At 44.6% G+C, this 22,089-nt stretch overlaps 2 protein-coding genes across 6 annotated transcripts in view; both read right to left on the reverse strand.

Moving 5' to 3' along the window:
* Nucleotides 1–1,072: 1,072 nt before the first annotated feature.
* OPALIN (oligodendrocytic myelin paranodal and inner loop protein) lies at nucleotides 1,073–15,708 on the reverse strand. 5 transcript variants are annotated; one of them, XM_070780585.1, is made up of 7 exons: nucleotides 15,224–15,708; nucleotides 11,054–11,089; nucleotides 7,557–7,661; nucleotides 7,147–7,182; nucleotides 5,895–6,014; nucleotides 4,193–4,249; nucleotides 1,073–2,856 (listed from the first exon to the last, which is right to left on the reverse strand). In XM_070780585.1, exons 1-7 carry the CDS (start codon nucleotides 15,224–15,226, stop codon nucleotides 2,680–2,682), a joined length of 534 nt encoding a protein of 177 aa, XP_070636686.1. In that variant the 5' UTR covers nucleotides 15,227–15,708; the 3' UTR covers nucleotides 1,073–2,679. The 5 variants fall into 5 exon arrangements, with proteins under 5 accessions (XP_070636686.1, XP_070636685.1, XP_019844123.2 ...); XM_070780584.1 differs by having other exon boundaries at nucleotides 11,027–11,089; XM_019988564.2 differs by lacking the exon at nucleotides 7,557–7,661 and having other exon boundaries at nucleotides 11,027–11,089; nucleotides 15,224–15,686.
* A 2,592-nt stretch (nucleotides 15,709–18,300) lies between these two features.
* Nucleotides 18,301–22,089, reverse strand: part of TLL2 (tolloid like 2) — a 151,524-nt gene continuing 147,735 nt past the window's right edge. Inside the window, exon 21 of the mRNA XM_019953203.2 lies at nucleotides 18,301–21,581. Within this exon, the coding sequence (XP_019808762.2) occupies nucleotides 21,447–21,581 (135 nt within the window). The 3' untranslated portion in view covers nucleotides 18,301–21,446. The remainder of the gene's footprint in view (nucleotides 21,582–22,089) is intronic.

The following is a 22,089-nucleotide window of genomic DNA, read 5'->3' on the forward strand; positions in this document are numbered from 1 at the left end:
TGGCCTTATGGCCTCTATTGCTCCCTGTCTCCTTGGTAACCTGTAAAGCCTGGTCTTCTGATCTTTATCTGAAGAAGCCACCTTGTAATATGGTATATATACTCACACAGAATTCAATAAAGCACGCTTGCTCCACCAGAGACTTGGGTCCCTGTATCCTTCCTTCTCTCTCTCTCTCTATTGGCTGATCCCCTGGAGCTCGAAGGCTCCCTGCATAACCCAGGGAATATTAGCCTCTTTCCTTCTTTCACTTTCTTATCATCGACTCTGGACCACCAGGTTCTGGTCCATTAAAGGACCCCAACATGGGTTGCCATTTCCTTCTCCAATGCATGAAAGTGAAAAGTGAAAATGAAGTCGTTCATTTGTGTCCGACTCTTCATGACCCCATGGACTGCAGCCCACCAGGCTCCTCCGTCCATGGGATTTTCCAGGCAAGAGTACTGGAGTGGGTTGCCATTGCCTTCTCTGTGACCTCATCTGGTCAAATAAAAAAAAAACAAAGCAAAACCCAGAGGGCAGAGATTATTGCTCTGTGTGCTTTTGATGCTATTTGTTTTAAAACAGCTTTATAGTGGTATAACTGAGATACAATAATTGTATGTTTAAAGTGTACCATTAAAAAGTGTTGACATGTGACACACCCATAAAGTTATCACCACAATCAAGATGGAGAAGACATCCATTACCCCTTAGAGTTTCTCTGTGGCCCTTTGGAATCTCTCCCTCCACCTTTCCTCACCTCACCATCCCCAGGCAATGGTTGATACACTTTCTGTCACTATTAATTCATTTGCATTTTCCAGAACATGACTGGCCAAGGCCATCCCAATGCTAGCACAGGCCCTAGGTTGGGGAGCCAGAGCTTCTGACTTCCAGTCTCAGCATTTTGCTCACAACCTGGGCTGCCCTCTGTAAACAGCTTGAACATCTCCATCATCAGCCGAGCCGACAAAGTGCTAGCACCAGCTATATCCTGGAGATGACCTTGATTCCAACTCTAGGGCCAATGTCATATGCTTTAATATAGGCAAAGAAAAACCACAGACATGTTGGAGGGCCACAAGAATGCTCATTTTTGCTTTTCACTTTATTCCAAAATAAGCCCTTGTGCATCACAGCAGAAAAAAGGTGAAAGAAATATTGAACCTTGATAGTTTAGTAGAAACCATTTAAAATAAGGTAATAAGCAATGGATTGTAAGCAGAATTACATAAAATAAGTGGTCCAAAATATAAGTCACACCTTACTTTATAGACTATAAGTCATGTTTCTGTTCACCCTCACAACACTCCTAAGGGTAAAAGGAAGAACAGTCTCCATTTTGTACCTACAGAGCTAAGGTCCATGATCTGCCCCAGAGCTCACACTTATGAGTGTCAAGGCCAGGGCCACAATCATGTTCTCAGCAAATTCAAGGTCCTTCTCAACAGGTAAGAGAAGTAGCACCTGGATCACTGGGCAGGTCTGCTTAAACACAGCCAGATCTGCTTGTTAACAGGTCTAGACTCAGGGGACTTAGCACAAAATGAATTTCACAAGGAACTCTGAAGAGCACGTGCTGGCATGGCAGTGATGGGGTGTGCAGAACCTGTCCTGGGTTGTTTGAATCAGAGGAGCCGTGTTTGAGCATTTAGGGGCCCCATGTGAGAAAGGAGTATCTCCACAGCTCTTCAAGGGGGCCCGTGCAGCTGGTGGGCAGACCCGGGATCTCCTGGACCCAGGTTCTCCCATCAGGTGACAATGGACCTGCGCTAGGGAACCAGGGTTCCCAGAAGCCTCCTCCCAGGAGCGATGGTGAACACCTCACCTGATCCAGCTGCCGCTGTTCATGGGCTCCCCTCAGATGACAGTCAGGCTGGTGCCTGAATCATCCCTTTGGTCCTGTGTTCACCCACCCAGAGTACTCTTGACCTCTCTTCCTGCTCATGAGTTTTTCCCCATTGATGGTCCAAGGACTTGGACCTTTCTCTCTATTCCCACAAAATAGGTACAGCCCCTCTTTCTAATAATCTTTTGAAGTAATCTCTGCCTTCCTTCCACCCTCTTTACCCTCAGCACACACATGTGCTCACAAACTTTGAATACTCTCTGATCACAAGAGAGAGTGATGAATGACCCAGCCACGGGCTTCCCCTGTGGTCAGGGAACATGTGGCTCCCCCTGATTTCTACCCTGAGGTGTTCAGAGATAAAGAACTGCTCCTTCTCACATGTCCCCCTTGAGTATCATTTATATTATTTATATTATATTATATTATTTATCCCAACCTGCACCATGTTAGCCTTGGCCAACCTGTCCATGGAAGCCAGGTCTAATGGCATTTTTGAGAAAATGGATGTGAAAAAAGATGAAAAGGTGAGCCACTGAGAAATCAAACTCTTTTCCCCAAATCATAAAGAAAAGCAAATCCCCATGTGGGGTCAGGAGCAGGGTTCAAGGGCTCCTTTGAATGCACAGCGACTTCACTGATTATTAAACCACAAGGTCTGAGAGTCAGAATGTACTGTATCAGATCAGTCGCTTAAAGAATAAAATCAACCCCTAAATTTTCCAGATCTGCAAATGAAGTTTGGAGTGGTTAAGAAGCAGCTTGGCTTCTCTACTCGCTCCAGGCACGATCGATCCCTGTGTGTTTAGCTTGCTTCCAGCTCCAGCTCTGCTCCTTGGCTCGCTTCATCACTCCAGGCTCAGTCTTGGAATAAGCCACCACAGGCCCCTCCTTCTCTCCACTTCAACAGGAGGGTGGTAAGTGTCATGCATGGACTCCTCACTTCCTGATACTGTCTTCACATATATGTGGGCTTCTCCTCCTCCCATCATATTCTTCTCCTGGGTAGGTAACCTCCTAGGATTCTTTAGAAAACAAACAGGTTTAAAAAAAAAAAATACATCAAAGACTTTTGCTTCTGGCCAAGTTGGAGTAACAGCAACCAGATTTACCCTCCCACCTGAAACAACCAACCTTCAGACAAAACATTTGAAACATAGTTTTAAAGACATTGAACATCATCACTGGATGGGTTTTAATCTATTATCTTCCTATTTGTTTGCTATTTGTTCTATCTGTTGTTTTGGTACTTAAATTTTTTCCTGTCTTTTTTTCTATATGAATTTTAGAAGCACCCTATTGAGTTCTGTGAAAAATACCTGTTAAAATTTATATTGTAATATACAGATCAATTTGAAGTTGTTTGATATCTATATACTATTGAGTTCTTCAATCCAGGAGCATTGTATATAAACTCCCATTATTGAGGTTTTATTTAAATATCTTTTACTGAAATTTTATTATTCTCCATGAAAGGATTATATGTTTTTGTTAGATTGATTCCTCATCATTCTATATATTTTTATTACCACTATAAAATTGTATTTTTAAAAAATTACTTTTTAAAATTAATTGTTACTGATTTTTAGAAACAAAAATTACTCTTTAATATTGACTTTTACCTCCAGTAAACTTGTTAAAATATCTTGCTAATTCTAGCGATATATCTGTAGATAATTTGGCTTTGTATGTAGATAATCATATTATCTGCAAATAATGACACTTTTCTTTCTTCTTTTACAGTTTTATGCTTTCTGCTTCTTTTTTCTTTTCCTCTTTGTTGAGGTATACTTGACAAATGAAGGATATTTAAAGAGTACAGTGTGATTATTTGACATATGTATACACTGTGAAAGAATTCCACTTCATTGAGTTAATTTCTACTTTTTTTTTCTCAACATGCTGCCCTGGCTAGGACCAAAATGTAACGTCTCAGTAGAAATGGAAACAGTGAGCATCCTTGTTTCATTTCTGATCTGAAAGAGAATCATTAACATTTCACCTTTAGGTACGATATTTGCTGTGATTTTTTTTTAAAAAAAGATGTCTTGTTTCAAGTTAAAAAAATTCCTTTAAAATTTTTAGTTTGCTCGGAATTCATATCACAAATGGCTGTTTAATGTTTTCGAACTCTCATCTCCTCTGGAAATGATCACACGGTTTTCTCTTTTGTCAGTGGAACAAATAATAGTAAATTAGTTTTCTAATAGGAATTCAACCTTAAATTCCTGTCCAGCCAATAGAAGTATAATGAGAACCTCCTCTGTGCTCACACTGTGCTCCTGTACACAACAGGCCTGAAGACCCTTAGCTTGTTTGTTGTGTGAATGATGTATAGTGACTATAATCAAGAGTTCTTACCTCAGCTATCTGGGGACTGTCATAGATTTCTGTAATTTCACAAGGCCTCTCACTTTCCTAAGTTGGTTAAGAATAAAATAAAAAAGAAGAAGAAATGAAAGGTTACAACATTTGCCTATGACCATGATTAAAATCAGTGGTTCTTAAACCTAGCCACACATTAGGATCAGTAGAGTGCTTTAAAAACAAAATAAACAAAAGGATAATAACTGGCCCCTAAAAACCCACAAACAAGAGATACCATTGTGAGTTACTTGAGAAATAATGTAGGTTAACACTGGGGAGAAGTGGGTGGGAGTAGAAATGAAACGAGATTGGCCGCTGTGGATAACTAGATTCTTTATACTATCCCCTCTACTTTAGTCTCCAGTACTCTTGCCTGGAAAATACCATGGATGGAGGAGCCTGGTAGGCTGCAGTTCATGGGGTCGCTACGAGTCAGACGCGACTTCACTTTCACTTTCACTTTTCACTTTCATGCATTGGAGAAGGAAATGGCAACCCACTCCAGTGTTCTTGCCTGGAGAATCCCAGGGACTCGGGAGCCTGGTGGGCTGCCGTCTATGGGGTCGCATAGAGTCAGACACGACTGAAGCGACTTAGCAGCAGTAGCAGCTACTTTAGTATCTGTTTGTTGAAGGTTTTTTGATACCAGTGCCACAGCTCTATCATACAGAGATTCTGATTTAATTGGAGTTATTTTGGAGTTGAAATAACCAAGAAACAGAAAATGTTCTATCACTTGCCCAGGTTCACATATAAATTGTAAAGTGGCAGACTCAGGGATAGTACCTAGGTTTTTTACTCCCAATGGCACCCCACTCCAGTACTCTTGCCTGGAAATCCCATGGATGGAGGAGCCTGGTGGGCTGCAGTCCATGGGGTCGCTAGAGTCGGACATGACTGAGCAACTTCACGTTCACTTCCCTCTTTCATGCACTGGAGAAGGAAATGGCAACCCACTCCAGTGTTCTTGCCTGGAGAATCCCAGGGACGGGGGAGCCTGGTGGGCTGCCGTCTATGGGGTCGCACAGAGTCAGACATGACTGAAGTGACTTAGCAGCAGCAGCAGCAGCAACACCAGTGTGAGAACAATCAGAAATGCTTATAAATAAGGATGGAATTAGAACACAGAGACCACACAATACCACTGTATCACAACCATGGCCTCTGGTTGGATATGGGTCAGAGTGGCCCTTGAATTCTGAGCCTGGTCTCCAGAGAACTCTGGTATTTGTAACGGGTGGGGTCAGATGTGCGTGACCGATGTGTGTTAGGATGTAGAAAAAGTACAAAGATAAATAGAGTCACATGCTCCTGGACATATCCTTGTGATGGACAGCTCAGCAACTGTCTCTCGTCTTTCGTAAGTTCACCTCCATTTTCTTTGAGAAGCTTGTGTCCTTGTTTCTCAAGGTTAGAAAACACACTCACTGCACAGACGTGTTTCCATGGCAACAAGCATCCCTCTCTGCTCCTACTTGTGCCACCCCAGTACTGTCAAGGGACCTGAGGATCGGATGATATATCAGCTCTGCCGGGAGGGTAGGGTCATGAGTCTGAGGCAGAAACTGAGGCTCAGAAACACCCACCCTTGTGTCCTCAGAAAACAGACACAAGTCCTGACACCCCCAGCCCAAAGCCAGTTTATTGAATACTGATTCCCGCCAACATGTCGCGACCCAAAGAAACTGCCAGTCACCTCAGTGGACTCACTGCTGCTTCTTCTTCGGTGAATCAGAGTAAACAGTAAGGCTACCAGCAGGGCCGTGGCCACCAGGGACGGGATGCCTGCTGCCAACCCAAGAGAAGGCCCACAGTCCTGCACAGAGAAAACAGTCAGGTTCTCCCGGAAAAAAAGGGAAGAGTTCAAAAGATTAAAATTAAAACAAAACTCTGCATGGATTCTCAGTGTCCTACACAAAATCAAAGGGGGAATGAAATACAGTGAAAAATTCTTTCCAATGTACATGACAAATGGCTGATTTTCATTATACTTAATTCACGTTGTTTAAATTGATAGGAAAAGGACAATAATTCAGTAGAAAATTGGACAAACATATGAACAGGCCATTCCTAGAAACAGAAATGTGTGTCGTATCAATACAGGAAAAGCTGAAAAACAGTTCAAAGCAAAAATTAGCATCCTTATCTGTTAGTTCAGCAAAAAGTAAAATATATACCAAAAAGTTTTACTGTATACCACACCATTTTGATATGAATTTTTTAAATTTATGTACAATAAATGCATGAACTGATTAATTTCCAAATTCACATTTGCTTTGATCCGAGTGGAAGTAGCCATGCTCGTAGCCCCATAAGTTTTCATATTTGTAATTACTTGCAGAGAGTATTGAGAAGCCCTGTAAATGTGCAACGATCATATGACACTCGAGTCTTCGTCACTTTTGAGGGGGTGATTTTGTTAAAGAATGACAAAACACAGAAAAGTATATAAATTACAAATATGTGGCTTGATGACGTCATGTGATGAACCCATCCAGGTAACCTGCCCCTAGATGAGGAAACAGAACATTGCGAGCCCCTGAGAAGCCCCCTTGGGCTCCTATCCAGCCACTGCATGTGTATCCCGAAATCTATCACTGTAGTTTAGCTTGGTCTATTTTTCAGTGTTATCTTGAACAGTAGAAAGATAGTGTTATCTTTCTATCAAGAACAGTAGTGTTATCTTGATGAAAGTAGAAAGTATGTACTCTCTCACGTCTAGCTTCTTTTGTTCCAGACTTTGTGGAACCATCTATGATTGTTCACGTTCTCCTTCCCTTTCGAACTGAGTTGGTTGTAAGAAACACAGTTGAGCAGATTATGTGCTTGGTGACAGGTCACATAGCAAACGTCATCTAATCTTCAAAATGAATGCACAAGATGGGTACAGCATTATCCTGTTTCTAAGCGACTGAACCAAGGCTCCATAATTTAAGTGGCATACTTACGGTTCCTTTTCCATCAGTCACAACTGGAGAGGAAGTCTGCGTAGAAAAAGAACATACATCTTAAGAGAACAAAATCTATAGCATGCACATCATATAAGATAGTCTGCCCAAGGTTAAGCTGTAAATGCCTAAAGTATATCCCTTTGCTAAAATTTCTATTAAAAACAACAGAAGATAACAACTGTGGACTAGAACCTTCCTCAATCCTTCCCAGGTAAGAAGGAATACAATCGGTTACAAGGCATGAGAAATCAGAAATTCAGGTGAGAGCTTCGTTATTCACCCTGTGGATTTGCCATAATACATTTTACAACTCAAAAAGGCTTTATCCTGTCCCAAGTTCCCACACCCTTCCCAGCACACTTTGGGCCTACTTGTCCCCACTGCTAGAAAGGAAAAAATATAAATACCGGTGGAGCCAGGCTCTTTAAGAAGACCTTGGAGGAAGGAAGTCTGAGTTGCTCCGTCGTGTCCAACTCTTTGTGACCCCATGGACTGTAGCTCACTAGGCTCCTCTGTCCAGGCGAGAATCATGGTGTGGGTTGCCACATCCTCCTCCAGAGTATCTTCCCAACCCAGGAATTAAACCCAGGTCTCCTGCATTGCAGGCAGATTCTTTACCATCTGAGCCATAAGGGAAGACAACTTGTTTCTAAGAAGGCCTTACTTCTTCCCTTACCACAGTGAAGCAGATGGCTTGGGCAGGTCTCTGAAGCTGTGAATTATCCATATTCCTGGCATAATTCCATGTTGAATGAATACATGTTTCTAGTTCACGGCTCCACTCAAAGAGGGGCACTGAATTTTACCCATTTATGAGATATTTCAGATGAGAGTCTTACCTGGATGGATAAATCTCAGGGCACAAAGTTCCACGTTAGCAACTAACTCATGTAAGCTATGCTAGGTGGTGGAGTGTGGGGTTAAGTCTCCTTCTGGAATGGGGTGTTGATTTCTCCACTCACAAGCTCATGGGCCTCATTTCTTCATTCATAAAATAGGGCTGTGAGCACCTACCTCTAGGGTTGTTTGGAGGATCAAATGTGCACCAGGAGTAGAAGCTTTGATCATTCCTTTAAACTTGGCAAAGCTCTGGCCAGACCTGTTATTTATTGAATATTCTCATCAACCATGGGCTTCCCCAGTGGCTCAGATAGTGAAAAGTCTGCCTGCTCTGCAGTAGACCCAGGTTCAACCCCTGGGTTGGGAAGATCTCCTGGAGAAGGAAATGGCAAACTACTCTAGTTTTCTCGCCTAGAAAATCCCATAGACAGAGGAGCCTGGAGGGCTACAGTCCAGGGGGTCACAAAGAGTAGGACACAGCAGAGGGACTTCACTTTCACTCATCAACTTCAGTGAGTACATTGGAATTTCAGTGGCTTTGTCTTTTTGATAGTTTTCTCTATTTTACAAAAAAAAAAAAAAAAATGATCCAGATCTCAGAGAAGTTATGGGTCTTCTCCCAGGTTTCACAGATAAATTTAACCTGAACTTGGATGTTTGCATTCAAGCCTAGACCTCTTTCCCAGAGAGCTCCGATCAAAGAAATATTTGCTTAACTTGGTATTGACACTTGGTACTTAAATGGTTTTAGTTTTACTGAAACACAGTCTCACCACCCCACAATATGACCCTAATGCTGTGTTTGCCTAAAGTGTTCTGTTTCTCAGGGTGATGGGGAGACTTAGATATTGTTTCAGGTAAGATGTTCTGCTTTCAGGTTACAGAAATTCATTTGAGCTGCCTTTGCCCCGCTCCCAGAATGAGTTAACTCTAGTGATTCAGGGGTTCCTCGTGGATCCCACAGGTGGTGGGAATCTGGCTTCCCCAGGCACTGGAGCTGGGGCCTGAGACTCTGTCATGACCAAAGATCCCTTCTTCCTGGGATCGCTCCATCACTCCTGGACAGCATGGCCTTTGACTTGTGCTCTTCTCTGCCTGTTTGCTTCCTTCTTTCTCTCCCTGGATGGATTTTTCTGCCCTCATGAACACCTGCTAAGTGTACCAGCAAATGCATATGAAACACTTATTATGTGCCAGGCTGTTCAAATACTTTCCCTCTATCAGCTCATTTATTCTTCACAACAGCCAGTGAAGCAGGACTAAAATGATCCCCATTTTACAGTAGAGAAGAGTGAGGCACAAAGAAGTGAAGTAACTTGTGTGAGTCACACAGCCCTCAGTGGTAGATGCCAAGTGGTCTGACTTCAGGGTCCAGGCTCTGCCTTCCATGACAAATGCAGTACCCCATCCCTAATTTTCATACTAGACAGTTCAGTGTGGCCCAGCAGGGGCTGACTTGCATATGTGGCCCTGTTCCCCACTCCCTGCAGAGAGGCTCTGACGCACCTGGCATCCACCTCCCCCCACTTTCCAGGGCATCCAGCTACACCAAAAGGGAAGGATTATGTGGCAGAAATATAATCACAGATAGGGTGGCCAGATGTCCTGGTTGTTCAGAAAAGTTGCCTAGGTTGCAACACATTCAGTGCTAAAACCAGACAGTCCCAGGCAGACTGGGGTGGCTGTTGTCCTACATAGATTCAAAGGGAGGAGGGACAGTTCTCAGAGAAATAGGCTGTTAACCAAGAAGACACTCCAAAAGGTGCTGACTTGCAGCATTAGTGCCTCCCTCTAACCCCCTCACCCTCACGGCCCTAAGCAACGGCTCCTTGCTTCTCTGAGTTACCTTCCTAGGCTGAGCCAAGCCAGGATAAGACAGAACCTGGGATCTCTACAGACCGGCTGGCTTCGAGTAGCCAGGTAGGAAGTGCCACCAGTTGCATATTGAAAGATTTGGACAGGGAAGGACAAGGATAGGGGAATAGGCTATTGACAATATTGACAATAGGCTACTGTCAGCCTCTGCAGACAATAGGCAGAGGCTGAAGCAGGGAGCTGAGTGAGTCAGGGAGGTTCAGAAGACAGGGCCTTCACCAGGAGGGTGGAGCAGGGGCCGGGAAGTCAGGGATAGGGTCAGGGTCGCCAGTGTGGGCAGCGAAGGCAGCAGTGGGTCACGAGGGTCTGCATTTCCAGTGCTCTCCAGGACGCTGCCCTCATGTTACAGTACACGTGAGCACCAGCTTAGGCGTCCTCTTTCCTGGCAGTCTCAGTCTATTTTCTTTGAATAACTATGTGACTTAGAAAAACTTGGCATAGCCCAAACCACTAAAAACCTGGGCCAGGAAAATGCCTAGTTCCATCAGAGCAGCAATTCTGGTCAGAAAACAATCCTGGCATGTTATCTTCTAAACAACAGGAGAACAAAAGACGGAGGGTCAATTCTGGATTGAAACTGTCCGCCATCATCAATTGAAAATCTCCATGTGGACTTGGAACTGTCATAACCCAGAGCCATAAGATGTTCATTCATCTTGACCCAATGATTTCCCTTCTAGACTTCATTCTAAGGAAATCAGGTTAAGTGCCAACAAGGATTTATTTATACCTATGCTTATCACAAAAGAATTCTTAATTGTGATTGGTCATTTAGTTAAATAATTCGCTTGAAGAAATGTCATGAGACCATCCTCAGTTACTTTTATAAAGGCTGATAGAAAACATTTGTTATATAAAATTACAGGTGAGAAGATCATGGTATGAAGACAACAGAAGTCAAAATTTATGTAGGGCCAAACAGGACTGGAAGGAGTGACCCCCGTGTTTTCTGCTGATGGCAATTTAAGTGTTTTTTGGTTTCTTGCTATATTCCTTTTCAAAACGTGTATTTATAATTCTTATCATTGAGAATATGTCTCTCAGCACCCCCAGCTCTTTGTAGTGCTTTGAAACCTGTGTAACATTACAGCTTTACATGAGGTTTATGTGATGGTGTCCCGGAGGCCCAATGTCAACTCTGCACTGATCTCTGCTCACCTACCTGGTAAGCGGGGGCCGCTGTACTCACCGTGTTGGCCGGCAGTGTGAAGTTCAGTGAAAAACTCTGCAAGAGAGAAGGAAACCTTAAAGGTTCCAGTAATGGTCAGCCAGGCCATTGTCTGACCCCTCCACCAAGTGAGGAGAATGTGCTGACCCCACAGGCTCAGTCAGCTCCAGCCTCCCCTCCCAATCTTGGCCCCTGAAGAGGCAGGGGAGCAGGTGAGTCAGGGGTCATGAGATCCCCCCTCAGCATCAAGGCAGTCCTCCCCTTCCTCCCCTCCCAGGCCCGCACCAGGGCCAGTTTAAGGGACCAGCCAGTCAAGCTACTTCCTGAGAGGTCCTGACTCAAAAGGGCAGCAAAAACATGACTAGAAACGTTCAGCAGAGTGCTGAAAGTTGTTTTGTTTTTTCCTTTCTCTCCCTGGAACTCCCCTCAGGAAGCAAACTGTGTAGACTGATGCCACTTCTTCTTGGGGTGGGAAGTAAGACCCCAGGGGCTCCCACTTCAACTCCCTCACTGGAGGAGAATTTGAGAAAGCTATGTTTCCCTTTTTACTGAGTCCAAGGCAGGGGTTTCAGGCTGGAGCTGAGCTGGTTGGGATGACAGAGGAAAGGGGCTAATGCTCTGTGACCTCCCCTCACGTAGAACCCAGCCTCACGTCTCCCTCAAATATGGGGTCAATATTTAAAGATCGTGGGCTTTATACACACTACCAAGTATAAAATGACCTTTGCACGTGGTGCTAGTGGTAAAGAATCCACCTGCCAATGCAGGAGACGCAAGAGATATGGGTTCGCTCCCTGGATTGGGAAGATCCCCAGAAGTAGGAAATGGCAACCCACTGCAGTATTTTTGCCTGAAAAATTCCATGGACCGAGGAGCCTGGCAGGCTACAGTCCACGGAGTTGCAAAGAGCTGGACATGACTCAGTGACTGAGCGCATGTATCAAATAGGTGATTAATAAGAACCTGCTGTATAGCACAGAGAACTCTACTCAGTGCTCTGAGGTGACCTAAATGGGAAGCAAATAGAAAAAGAGGGGATATATATATATTTGATTCACTTTGCCAGAAACTAACCAACATTGTAAAGCAACTATACTCCAATAAAAATTAAAAAAAAAAATCATGGACTCAACAGGGCACCAACTTGTTAGCCTACCCAGGTGTCCACTTTCCAGGATCAGGTCCTGCCCAGGGCCTCTGGTGGCTCTTTCCTCCTCCCTGTTCCCATCTTCCATCCTTCCAGTTTGGACTCTTTCATGTCAGTTTCTTCCAGCTGCTCTTTAACCAGTGCCTTTCCTGCCTGGATGTGAAAAATGGGTGGACTCTGCTCCAACTCAGCTGGTGACAGTTTCTGCCCCTGGTTCAAGGGGCTGGAGTGGTCTTGTTTCTACCTGATTGGCCCCTCTCCGTGTCCAGTCACCCTTGAATCATGCCTCCTGGCCGGGCTCTCTCTCATTCAGCCCCAGCCTCCCCAGTCCCTGACAACTTGGCTTAAACTCCAGCTCCTGATCTTCCTGAAGCCTCTGAAACCTGGTTTTGTCATTCTAGAAGCAATGTGCTTACTAAGATTTAAAATGAAATGTTAGCCAATAATGAGAAGATTGGGATGGATTAGAGAATCCTAAGATTTCAGAACTGAAGTGCCTCCAAGATTGTCTACCTCAGACCTTCATTTTACAGAAGAGGAAGCTGAAGCCCAGGGACTTCTCAGAAATTCCCTCATGGATAAATGAGAAGATTTAGGGCTTATCTCTTAAAACAGACAAATGAGATTGGTCCATGTGACTCAAATCCAACCTGGAAGATGGGTCTAGAGACGATAGCACCAATATATACAAAATTGATGAAACACCTACTCTAGCTAGCTTTCAGGTAGGTTGGAATTCAGAGAGGTCAATGAATGAGAAACTCTTTTGTCAACTAAAAATGTTTCAAGCACCTACAAGGTATAGTTCCCACTGTCGCCTGCCCCAGAGATTGTCTTTCAATCAGGATGGCCCCAGCAGGCCAGCACCCTTCAGTGGCAACTGTTCACTTCCCTGTCTTTTAGCAACAGGAAACCCTTACTTTATAGAAAAGAAAATTGAGGTGAGAATTTGAATGGATTGCCCAAGTTCACATGATCTGTTGGCTGTCACTAGGACTTGGGTCTTCTGGTGACAGCCTATTTCTTTCTTTTTTTAGAAAAAAAAAAAAATTTATTTACTTATCGGGCTGTGCTGGGTCTTAGTTATAGCATGCAGGATCTTTAAGTTGGGGCATTCAAACTCTTGGTTGCGGTATGTGGGATCTAGTTTCCTGACCAGGGATAGAACCCAGGACCCCTGCTTTGGGAGTGCAGAGTGTTAGCCAATGGACCACCAGGGAAGTCCCAGCGGCCTCTTTCTCCCAGGTCACAGGCTTCCTCAGGACTCCTGGAGTTTCTTCAGAATAACTGGAGCCCCCAGGCTCACAGCACTTTGCACCTCCTCTTCCAAGACAGTATTAGAAAGACATCTGAGCTACTTAGGTCTTTTTGCTCAAGGGACCGACCTTCATGCTAACATCGACCAAGCCCACAGAGGATGCTGGCTGGTCACGGCATCAAATGCAGCTGCCCAGAGCCTTATCTCATCAGCAAACACTAGCTACTGATGTCAGCGGGCCCAGGACAAAGCTTTCTTTGGGGGACAACAGAAGGGAGGAGCAGCAACAAGGGGGCCACTGCACGTGCTGTTTATCAACATTTGGATGACGAAGATTTTGGCCAACTTCAGAAAGACATTTCTATTTTGTAGAAACACACTACAGTACTCTCACGGAGAAAACAACATCACGTAAATGTGGGTGGAGAAGAATCTGACTCAGTGTCCTTTAGAGAGAAAGCTGATTGGGGCGAGGCAACTCTGACCTTGGAGTCCCCTGATCTGGATTCAAGTCCACTTTGCCACTTAGTAGCTGTGTGGCCTGGGGAAAGTGACTCAGGCTCTCTGGTTTCCTTTTCTTCATAACAAATCTATTCTCCCAGGCAGTTATTCCATCCTCAAAACTGGGATACCATTAACTTGCCCTGCCTATCTCATGGGATAAACTCAAAGGAACTAATGTCTGTGGCAGCTCCTTCAAAACTATAAATTATTCCAGGTGGGGGATCCCATGGTGTCATATTCTTCATGGCCTGACCAGCATGGAGCAAGGCACAGGGAAGTCACTAGGACAATCTTGTTGGGTGCAATTGTCTGCATGAATTTACAATATTCAAAGTACAGGAATTTGGTACAAGACACTCATCGCTAGTCTAAGCACTGTGTTGATATCTACATAGTGGTTCCAAAGGGACATCAGGAGCTCAGTGGTTGAGTGTCACTTGTTATGAGTCTGCTGTTTGTGATGGGAATGAGGGGAGATGGGCTAACTACTCACGTTGACTGAGGATACCCCATGTGTCACACACTGTACGCATCCCCACAAGGGGCACACTCTCACCCCTACATCATGGGTGAGGGAACCAAGAGACCAAGACAGGCTTCTCAAGGTCCCCAGCTGGTCAGTGGGAGAGGCTGGATAGGGAGAGGCTGGATAAGAAGAGGCTGGATCGTCTAAATAAAAAATCTTATTTCACAGATCTTCCTAACTCCAAATCTGAACAGCCCCTTTTACTAATCTCTTTAATAAAGGAATCACAGAAGCCCCTTCTAACTCAGCAAACTTCATTTGATTGAGTCACAACCAAACATGTACCACAAGTCAGTAAGAAAGGTGGACAGTTTCTGATGCAACTTATGAGTCTCTCTGTTTTGGATCACACAGCAAAAGGCAGACTAAACAAATAAGGATAAAGGACTCATTGCTCCAACTGGGAAATGAGTTTAGCTGAAACATTTACTCTGCACCCTTGTAGGTGGGGTTTTAAAAACAAAACCTTAATATTAAAATATAGGCGGCATCAGCAAATATCAGATGAGAATTTTTAATGATTAGTATTTCATACCAGTAGGAAAATAATTTCATATTTTAATGATTAGTATTTCGTACTAACAGGAAAATAATTTCATACTAATAGGAAAATAATTAAAAGCCAAGCTCCTTAACTTCCTTTCACTGAAGGTAATTATATTTGAATTAGAAGATGTGAGCTTTAAAAGCCTGGGTATTGTTGTTTATAGAAAGAAATGAAGGCTAGGCAGAGGAAAGATGCTCAGTTTCACTCACCATTTCCAACAGCTTCCCAACAGCCTTCTCCGAACGCTGCCCTTGGCAACCTCGACTTTTTGCTGGTGTTATTGGCTTGTGTCTTGCATTTGTAGGAACATCCAACTGGGAGAGTAAGGGTGCCAAGAGAAGAGATGGCTCCACCAGAGCTCTGGCCAAGCCGTTTATGGTCAGGGGAGTAGCCGAGTGGTTGGCCCATCCCTCAGGCCAAGCCGTTTATGGTCAGGGCAGTAGCCGAGTGGTTGGCCCATCCCTCAGGGGAGATGCTCTCCTGCTCCGTGGCCACCGTGTATGACCCGGGTCACCTATGCTCTCTGCTTTCATTTTCTGTCCTTTTCACTTTCAAGCTCCTTCCTTGGTTACATCTTCATCTCAGCAAAGAACTCAGAGCTGGCCCGAGACCTCAGTGACTCCTGCAGCCAGCAGCTCTTTAGAAACAATGGGTTACACACAGGCTGAGTGAGGCTGGCCACTCCACCCCCAGTGGCCCCGCAGTGGCATTGATCACCGTCCCAGCAATGAGGGAGTCAACACATCACCAGCATCGATGGAGGGGGTGCCTGGGGATGGGGGCTGGAGCCTGCTCTGTGTTGGAGGCAGGGCTGTACCTGCTTTAGGTGATGAGCATGAGTTGAGCCTCACCCTCATTCTTTTCTCACATTTTGATGCAGAGCCTCACAGAGCTGGAGTCCAAGCTGTTGACATGGACTGCCTTATATTTCTTATGAGTTAGTTCTCTGTTAGAAGTTCACTTCTTTAAAACAATGAAGGGGTTGGAATCTCATGTCAACAAAACAACAAAATTAAAACCAATAATTTGGTCATTACAATGAGTGCATTTATTCATTCATTCAACAAATCTTTAACTTCTCTGTCAAGCATTATTCTGGGCTCTGTTCTGGGCTTGGTGACAAAGACAAATGAGACTTCAACTCTAAGGGAATGTATGTTCCAGTGAGGCAGATGGACACCAGTCAGGACAGCACAGGGAAAATCATTATGGAGGAGCAAGTGGGGTGTATAAGGGAAGGGGGCCTGGAGTGATGGGGAGGCAGCAGTCTCTGAGACATGACATTTAAGATGCATATGAAAAATAAGAAGAGGGTTCCAGGCAGAGGGAACAGGAAATTCAAAGGCCTGGTTCTAAAGCAGGCTTAGTGTGCTGGGATAGGAGGGAGGCTGTGAACCTGGTGGGAGGGACCTGGAAAACCTGGAGGTTAAAAGCAGAGCGAGTTTGGGGCCTGTGATGTGAGCAGCAGGGCATGGTAAGATTTCCACGGTGCAGCAAAGGAAAGACTTTCGGGGTTTTGAGGAGAGGATGACCTAAGTGGGGCTGACAATGATTACCTGCACTGCCTGGATTCCAAGGGATACAAGGGTTAACCCAGACTCTGGTTAGTAGAGTCGACGTGAGCGGTGACACTGGCTGCCCTGGGATGAGAGCAGTGGCAGTGGAGAGCAGTGAAGGGGGCTGTGGCTTACTGAGGAAGCAGAGGCAGTGAGACTTGATGGAAGAAACGTGCGGGGGGCGGGGGGGAGGGAAGAAAGGGAGGGGGAGATGGGAAGAAAGCCAATGCCTGGGGTTGGGATATAACTAACGGGGGTGGAGACACCATCTGTTCAGGCAGATGATCCTGGAAAATGGGGTGTGAGGATCCAGGCATTGGATGCCTTGCTTAACAAGACCAGCATGGCCTTTGCCTCATGGGGCTTCAGGTCCCCAAGACTCAGTGAGGCTTAAACTGAATCCACTGGCGCCCAGAAGTCGGGGACAACGCAGCTCAGAGACGCCTGTTTGTAACTCCTTGACCACACTTCTGCACCCTGTGTGGTCTTAGGCAAGTGAAGTAACTTCTTCCAACCTCCGGCTCAATCTATAAAGTAGAGACAACATGTTTACAATACAGGTTACTATTTAAATCAGCACAACTGGTACAAAGTGTGTTCTATCTTTGCTTGGTAGGCATGAAATCACACCCGGACCAGAGATCTGGACCAAGGAACTGGCCTTGGTGGCCCTGCCCCCTCTGGCTAAGCTGTCTCCAGATGGACAAGGCCAGCGAGGGCCTTTTTAACTCTGTCTTTGCTTTGCATCCACTGATCACCAACTCATTCTCCAATGGACATGTTACTCCTTTGGAAGAATTGCTAAGAAAGTCAGTAAACGGGTGCTCTGGCCTAAGAGTCTGGGTCAGTCATGGTTTTCCAGTCATAGCATCAAAAGAGAAGTCGAATTTTTTTTTCAGATGCCTAACCTTTAATTTAAGAAGAAATGAAATTGGTTGGGTGGGTGTAGGGATGCCAACAGAAAGAAGAGAGGTCGGGGACCCCGGCTCTGGGTCACTCCTGAGGCTTCAGCAGCAAGAACTCCTAGATGGTGCTCTCAGGACATCCTCCCAGGGAAAACCAGCCCTGAAGAAGCTCAGCCCTCTCGCCCCTTGACAGGACTCTAGTTTCAGGAGGAGAATCTGATGTGTCTTGAGCCAGGCTGGGGTCTGGGACCTGGGACCCCTTGTTACACTGCGTGCTTGCACCTGGACAAATGTCTCCTTGAGAAACCAAACGCAACCAAACACAAAGAAACTATAAGGAACTAAAAACGACCGTGTGCATGGGCAGCTGGGGCAAATCATGAACAACAAGATCCCAAAAGACCAAAACCACAATTGCCACTTGTAAGCAAGCCCCCTTATAAGAACTGTGACCTTCAGTTTTAGAGGCCACATGTGGTCCTCAGGCTCAAAACCAGATGGAGAATTGCTGGGGGACAAAGGGAAGGTGGCTACCACGCCTAAGCTAGCGTGGTTACAGCAGAAACCATCTCCTCGATGTTCATGTTGTTAGATTTCCAGCCTGTCTGGGTCCAAGAAGGGGCGCGACTTTGTAGCCCTCTTCAGCTTTGCTCGTGACTTTCTGGGTCCAATAGGAGCCCTGTTCTGGAGCCAGGCTCTGGGTATTCACCAGATCATAGAAGGCCAGAGAGAAGGCCCCCCTTTTTGTACATGCTTCCCAAGTTCCTGTGATATTGGAGAAAAAGATCGCCGAGAGGACTGAGCTTGTCATACAAACCCAGGACATGCCGATAAATCCACATTCTTTAATGAAACAATTCTTTCTAGACATATGTTAGCTCCTTTCCACTTTCTTTTTGAAACTGACATTTCATGAAACGTACAATTACACAAGATAAAAAATACAGTATATTTATAGATAATCCTCTAAACGGTTTTTCTTTTTTTTTTTTTTTTTAAAGAAATCTTCTAGGCATTTGGGATTATTTTTCAGAAGTTCAGTCTACAAAGGAAACTTGAAAACCATCTGCCAAAGCCTAGGGAATACTTGTTCACACACTGAACAATGACAATACCACGAATTATCTGAGATTTATCAAATGGACCAGATTGACGGCAAACCCCAGGGTGATTTGCTAGTTAACAAGATTTTACAAATGATGTAACCAGGTTGAGCATTTCATGAGTAACATAAAACTTAACTTTAGAGGAAAACCATCTTATGGTGAATCAATGCACAGCCTCCTTCTCTGATTGGAGAAATTCCACAGGCTGAAGTTAATTCCAGATCTTCACCCCGCCCTGGGATCCAGGTTCTAGCATTTGCTAGACCAGATGACACTAGAATTCGATCAGGCTGAAGACCTGGACCCCAAATGTTTCACCAGGTCATCAAGAGAATTCTCTGAGTTGAAGTCAACCTGCTTGGAGCTTTGCAACAGCCCCAAGGACAAAGCAGGCAGGGGTAACGTCCCGTGGGATGTGTACAGAAAGGTCGCTGAGCATTTGGAAGAGCCAAGGCAGGGGCCTGGGTCTTTCTGCTGAGTGGACTTTCTCTCGTGAAGCCATCTGTTCAGTTCTTTGCAGAACCTACATTGTGTTTATGTCCCATGAGTCTGAGCTTCCAGGGGAGCTGTCTGGCCAGCCCCAGCTGAATCAGAGCTTGTCTTTTCTGGGAATACGTCACTCACAGAAGGCCTAAAGAAAGGTTTTCATAAGCGTCTCATTGTTTCCAACTGGCCACAGGTTGATAATGGTTGAAGCTGTGTGTTTTTGAAAATCATACTAGAGAGAGAAAAACAAGTACCATTGTTTCACGAGAGCAGCAAAGACAGAGGCAGAGCTGACTCTGTTTCTGACTCCTTCTCACTTTTCCAGGGAATTCATCAATCTTATTCAGACTTCTAAAGGCTGAAACTACAGAATTTTCAAGTCCTCAGCGAGAGACCCTTAACAGCCACCTTCTGCATCCTGATTTTGGTGTCAATTTTGAAGATCAGATGGGACAAAATAAAAGCCCCCAAACAAAAAATCAGAGAAATGGAATCCACCCTGTGAGGCGGGTAAGACCCGAACCACATGACAAGCTGTTCCATGTGCTGAAACAAAGATCTTCCAAGACAGGGGCTGTGAAAGATCACAATATAAGAATGTAGGTTGAACCTCCCTCCAGGGCCAAGAAAGGCCAAGAGAGGCTTGGTAAAAGTAGAACCATAAAACACAAGGCCGGTCCAGGAGGGCCTATTCAGTCAAGTCTGTGGGTCAGCATTTATCACACTGCACTGGTTAAGGCTCTGACAGTTGATCCTTTACATACATACATATATACAGACATATATTATTAATAATAATACTTTGATTTTTTTCTATTTTAAGGAAAAAATATTCCCATGCATTTTTTTCTACCTTTCTTGTATTCTTATTTTTTTATGTCTTTTTATTTTAACTCCCAGCAATCTTTTTAACTAAACATAGTCCTCTGGGGCCATATTCTGATTTTCAAAAATATCACCTTTAAATGTTTTGCAAATATTTTGTTTCAAATGATGTTGATTCATCCCCAAGAATTCTGGTGCTTGGGAGCAATTTCAACTCTCACCAAAAATCTTCTCGTGTGCGATCCTGTGTTCAATACCAACCACACAGGACTTACAGCTATGTAAACATTATTTTAAAATTATTCCAACATAAATACTCTTTTTTAAAGCTAACATACCACAGCTTTTAGCTCATAATGCCCATAGATGCCTTAATGAAATGCCATTCAAAACTTTAAAGTACACCTGGAGGTTCTAAAATTATGTAAACAACATCCTCTCCACTTCTTCAAAGCGAGTGCCCAATGTGATGAATTCTAATTGAAAGTTGGTGACTGAATGCTGGTTAGTCTGAGTAAGTCACCAATGCACTCTTTAACCTAACCAGCTTCAGGAAGTTAGTCACAGGTAGACTTGTTCCACAAAGTGTTGATTCTTACATAACTTATAATTAACCAGTTTTCAATGATGTTCATGAGGGACCTGAATGGTCCCCCATAAGATGTCTTTGCACGTTTTGCAAATACAGTTGGTATTGGTTGTCAAGAGTGGAAGTCAACCACAGCAAGGGCCTCCAAAGCTGGAGAAAGAGATAATATTGGCCCATGGAATCCCAAGGCCACGTGGAATCTTCTCCAAGTCAGCGAGGGCAGGAGGACAAGTCAGGACGTCTTCTTTTCGGAAGACTAGGGACTCTCACCAGCAACTGTTCTGCTGAAGTCACAGCAGATGCCTTGGATCCTTAATGCAATTAGGAATGGGGAAAACCCAACATGAGCAAGGAGAGCTGAAGACACAGAGGACAAGTTGGGGGTCTCCTTGCTATGTGACAGTGATCCTCAAACACCAGCTTTCTCTGCATGATGCTTGCTGCGATGCCTGTTTTAGTCCCAGTGCCCATATTCTTGGGCTTCTTGGGTGATGTGTCCCTGGCAGAGAGTTAATGTCTCCAGCCAAAGCTGTGAGGAACACGTAAGCTATGGCCAGTCTTTTATCCTCATTGCCTAGCGCTGATGGAAGATGCCCCGACTCCCAAGACACGGTCAGCCTGCCTTCCACCTACGGAAGCACATCCAGAAACAGAGCCACCCAAGGGTAGGCTTCTGCCTCACAGGGGCAAAGGGCAAGGAGACAAACAGGCAACGCTTAAATAGCCAGTGACATCAAATCTTAATCTTTAAAACTGCATGATTGGTAACACCGAGGCTGGAATCAAAGAAATATCTTCTCCCCTCCTTGTTCTGGCCAGATCAGCCAAATTCATCCGATACACACAATTCCAAGGCTAGATTTTGAGTTTTTGTTTGAGAATAATACTGTACACTGCTTTAGGGCAGATTCACAAGGTGCTATTGTTATAAAAACATTCTCAGTTCCTGTTTTTCAAGAACAACATTATTTCTTCATGTGTAGGGCATCCTGGAACTTGGTACTGGTATACCGGGCATGAAAGCCTTTCTTGTTAATGGTGTCATCAGTGTGGAATCGAATCATCAGAGAATCCCCTGCAGAGTAGATTTCTTCCAATGGCTGAGGCGGGGAGAAAGGAAAACCAGGGAGACTTTAAGCCAGTTGGCTGTGGTTGTAGTATTAAAATAAGGAGGATGAGACAAAGACACAGGAGAGACGCTGAAGGGCATCAAAACAAGCTGTTTTTTCAAAGAAAAGCTTTTCAAATTCTGCTCCCAAGAGCACCCCCAGCCCCCTGCCCCAGCTCTACTTTTCCAAAGACAATTCTAAATGCACAACTCTTATAGAATCTATTATTATGAAGTGCATCAGTTAATTAAGTGCACCTAAGCACTTTCAGGGCTTCCCTGGTGGCTCAGATGGTAAAGAATCTCCTGCAATGCAGGGGACCTGGGTTTGATCCCTCCAAGATCCCCTGGAGAAGGGAATGGCAACCCACTACAGTACTCTTGCCTGGAGAATCCCATGGACAGAGGAGCCTGGCGGGCTACAGTCCACGGGGTAGCAACGAGTTGGACATGACTGAGTGATTAACACACACACATGCTGAAGCATTTTCAGATTTCAT

This window comes from Bos indicus, chromosome 26 (assembly GCF_029378745.1).
Source record: "Bos indicus isolate NIAB-ARS_2022 breed Sahiwal x Tharparkar chromosome 26, NIAB-ARS_B.indTharparkar_mat_pri_1.0, whole genome shotgun sequence".
NCBI lineage: Eukaryota > Metazoa > Chordata > Mammalia > Artiodactyla > Bovidae > Bos > Bos indicus.

Excerpts from the sequence above, each read along its gene's own strand:
- OPALIN (XM_070780584.1), bottom strand. Across the intron at positions 7,183-7,556 it reads TAAAGAGCCTGGCTCCACCG|ACTTCCTCTCCAGTTGTGAC; the intron begins GTATTTATATTT and ends TTTTCTACGCAG. Across the intron at positions 4,250-5,894 it reads GCAGCAGTGAGTCCACTGAG|GAAAGTGAGAGGCCTTGTGA; the intron begins GTGACTGGCAGT and ends TAACCAACTTAG.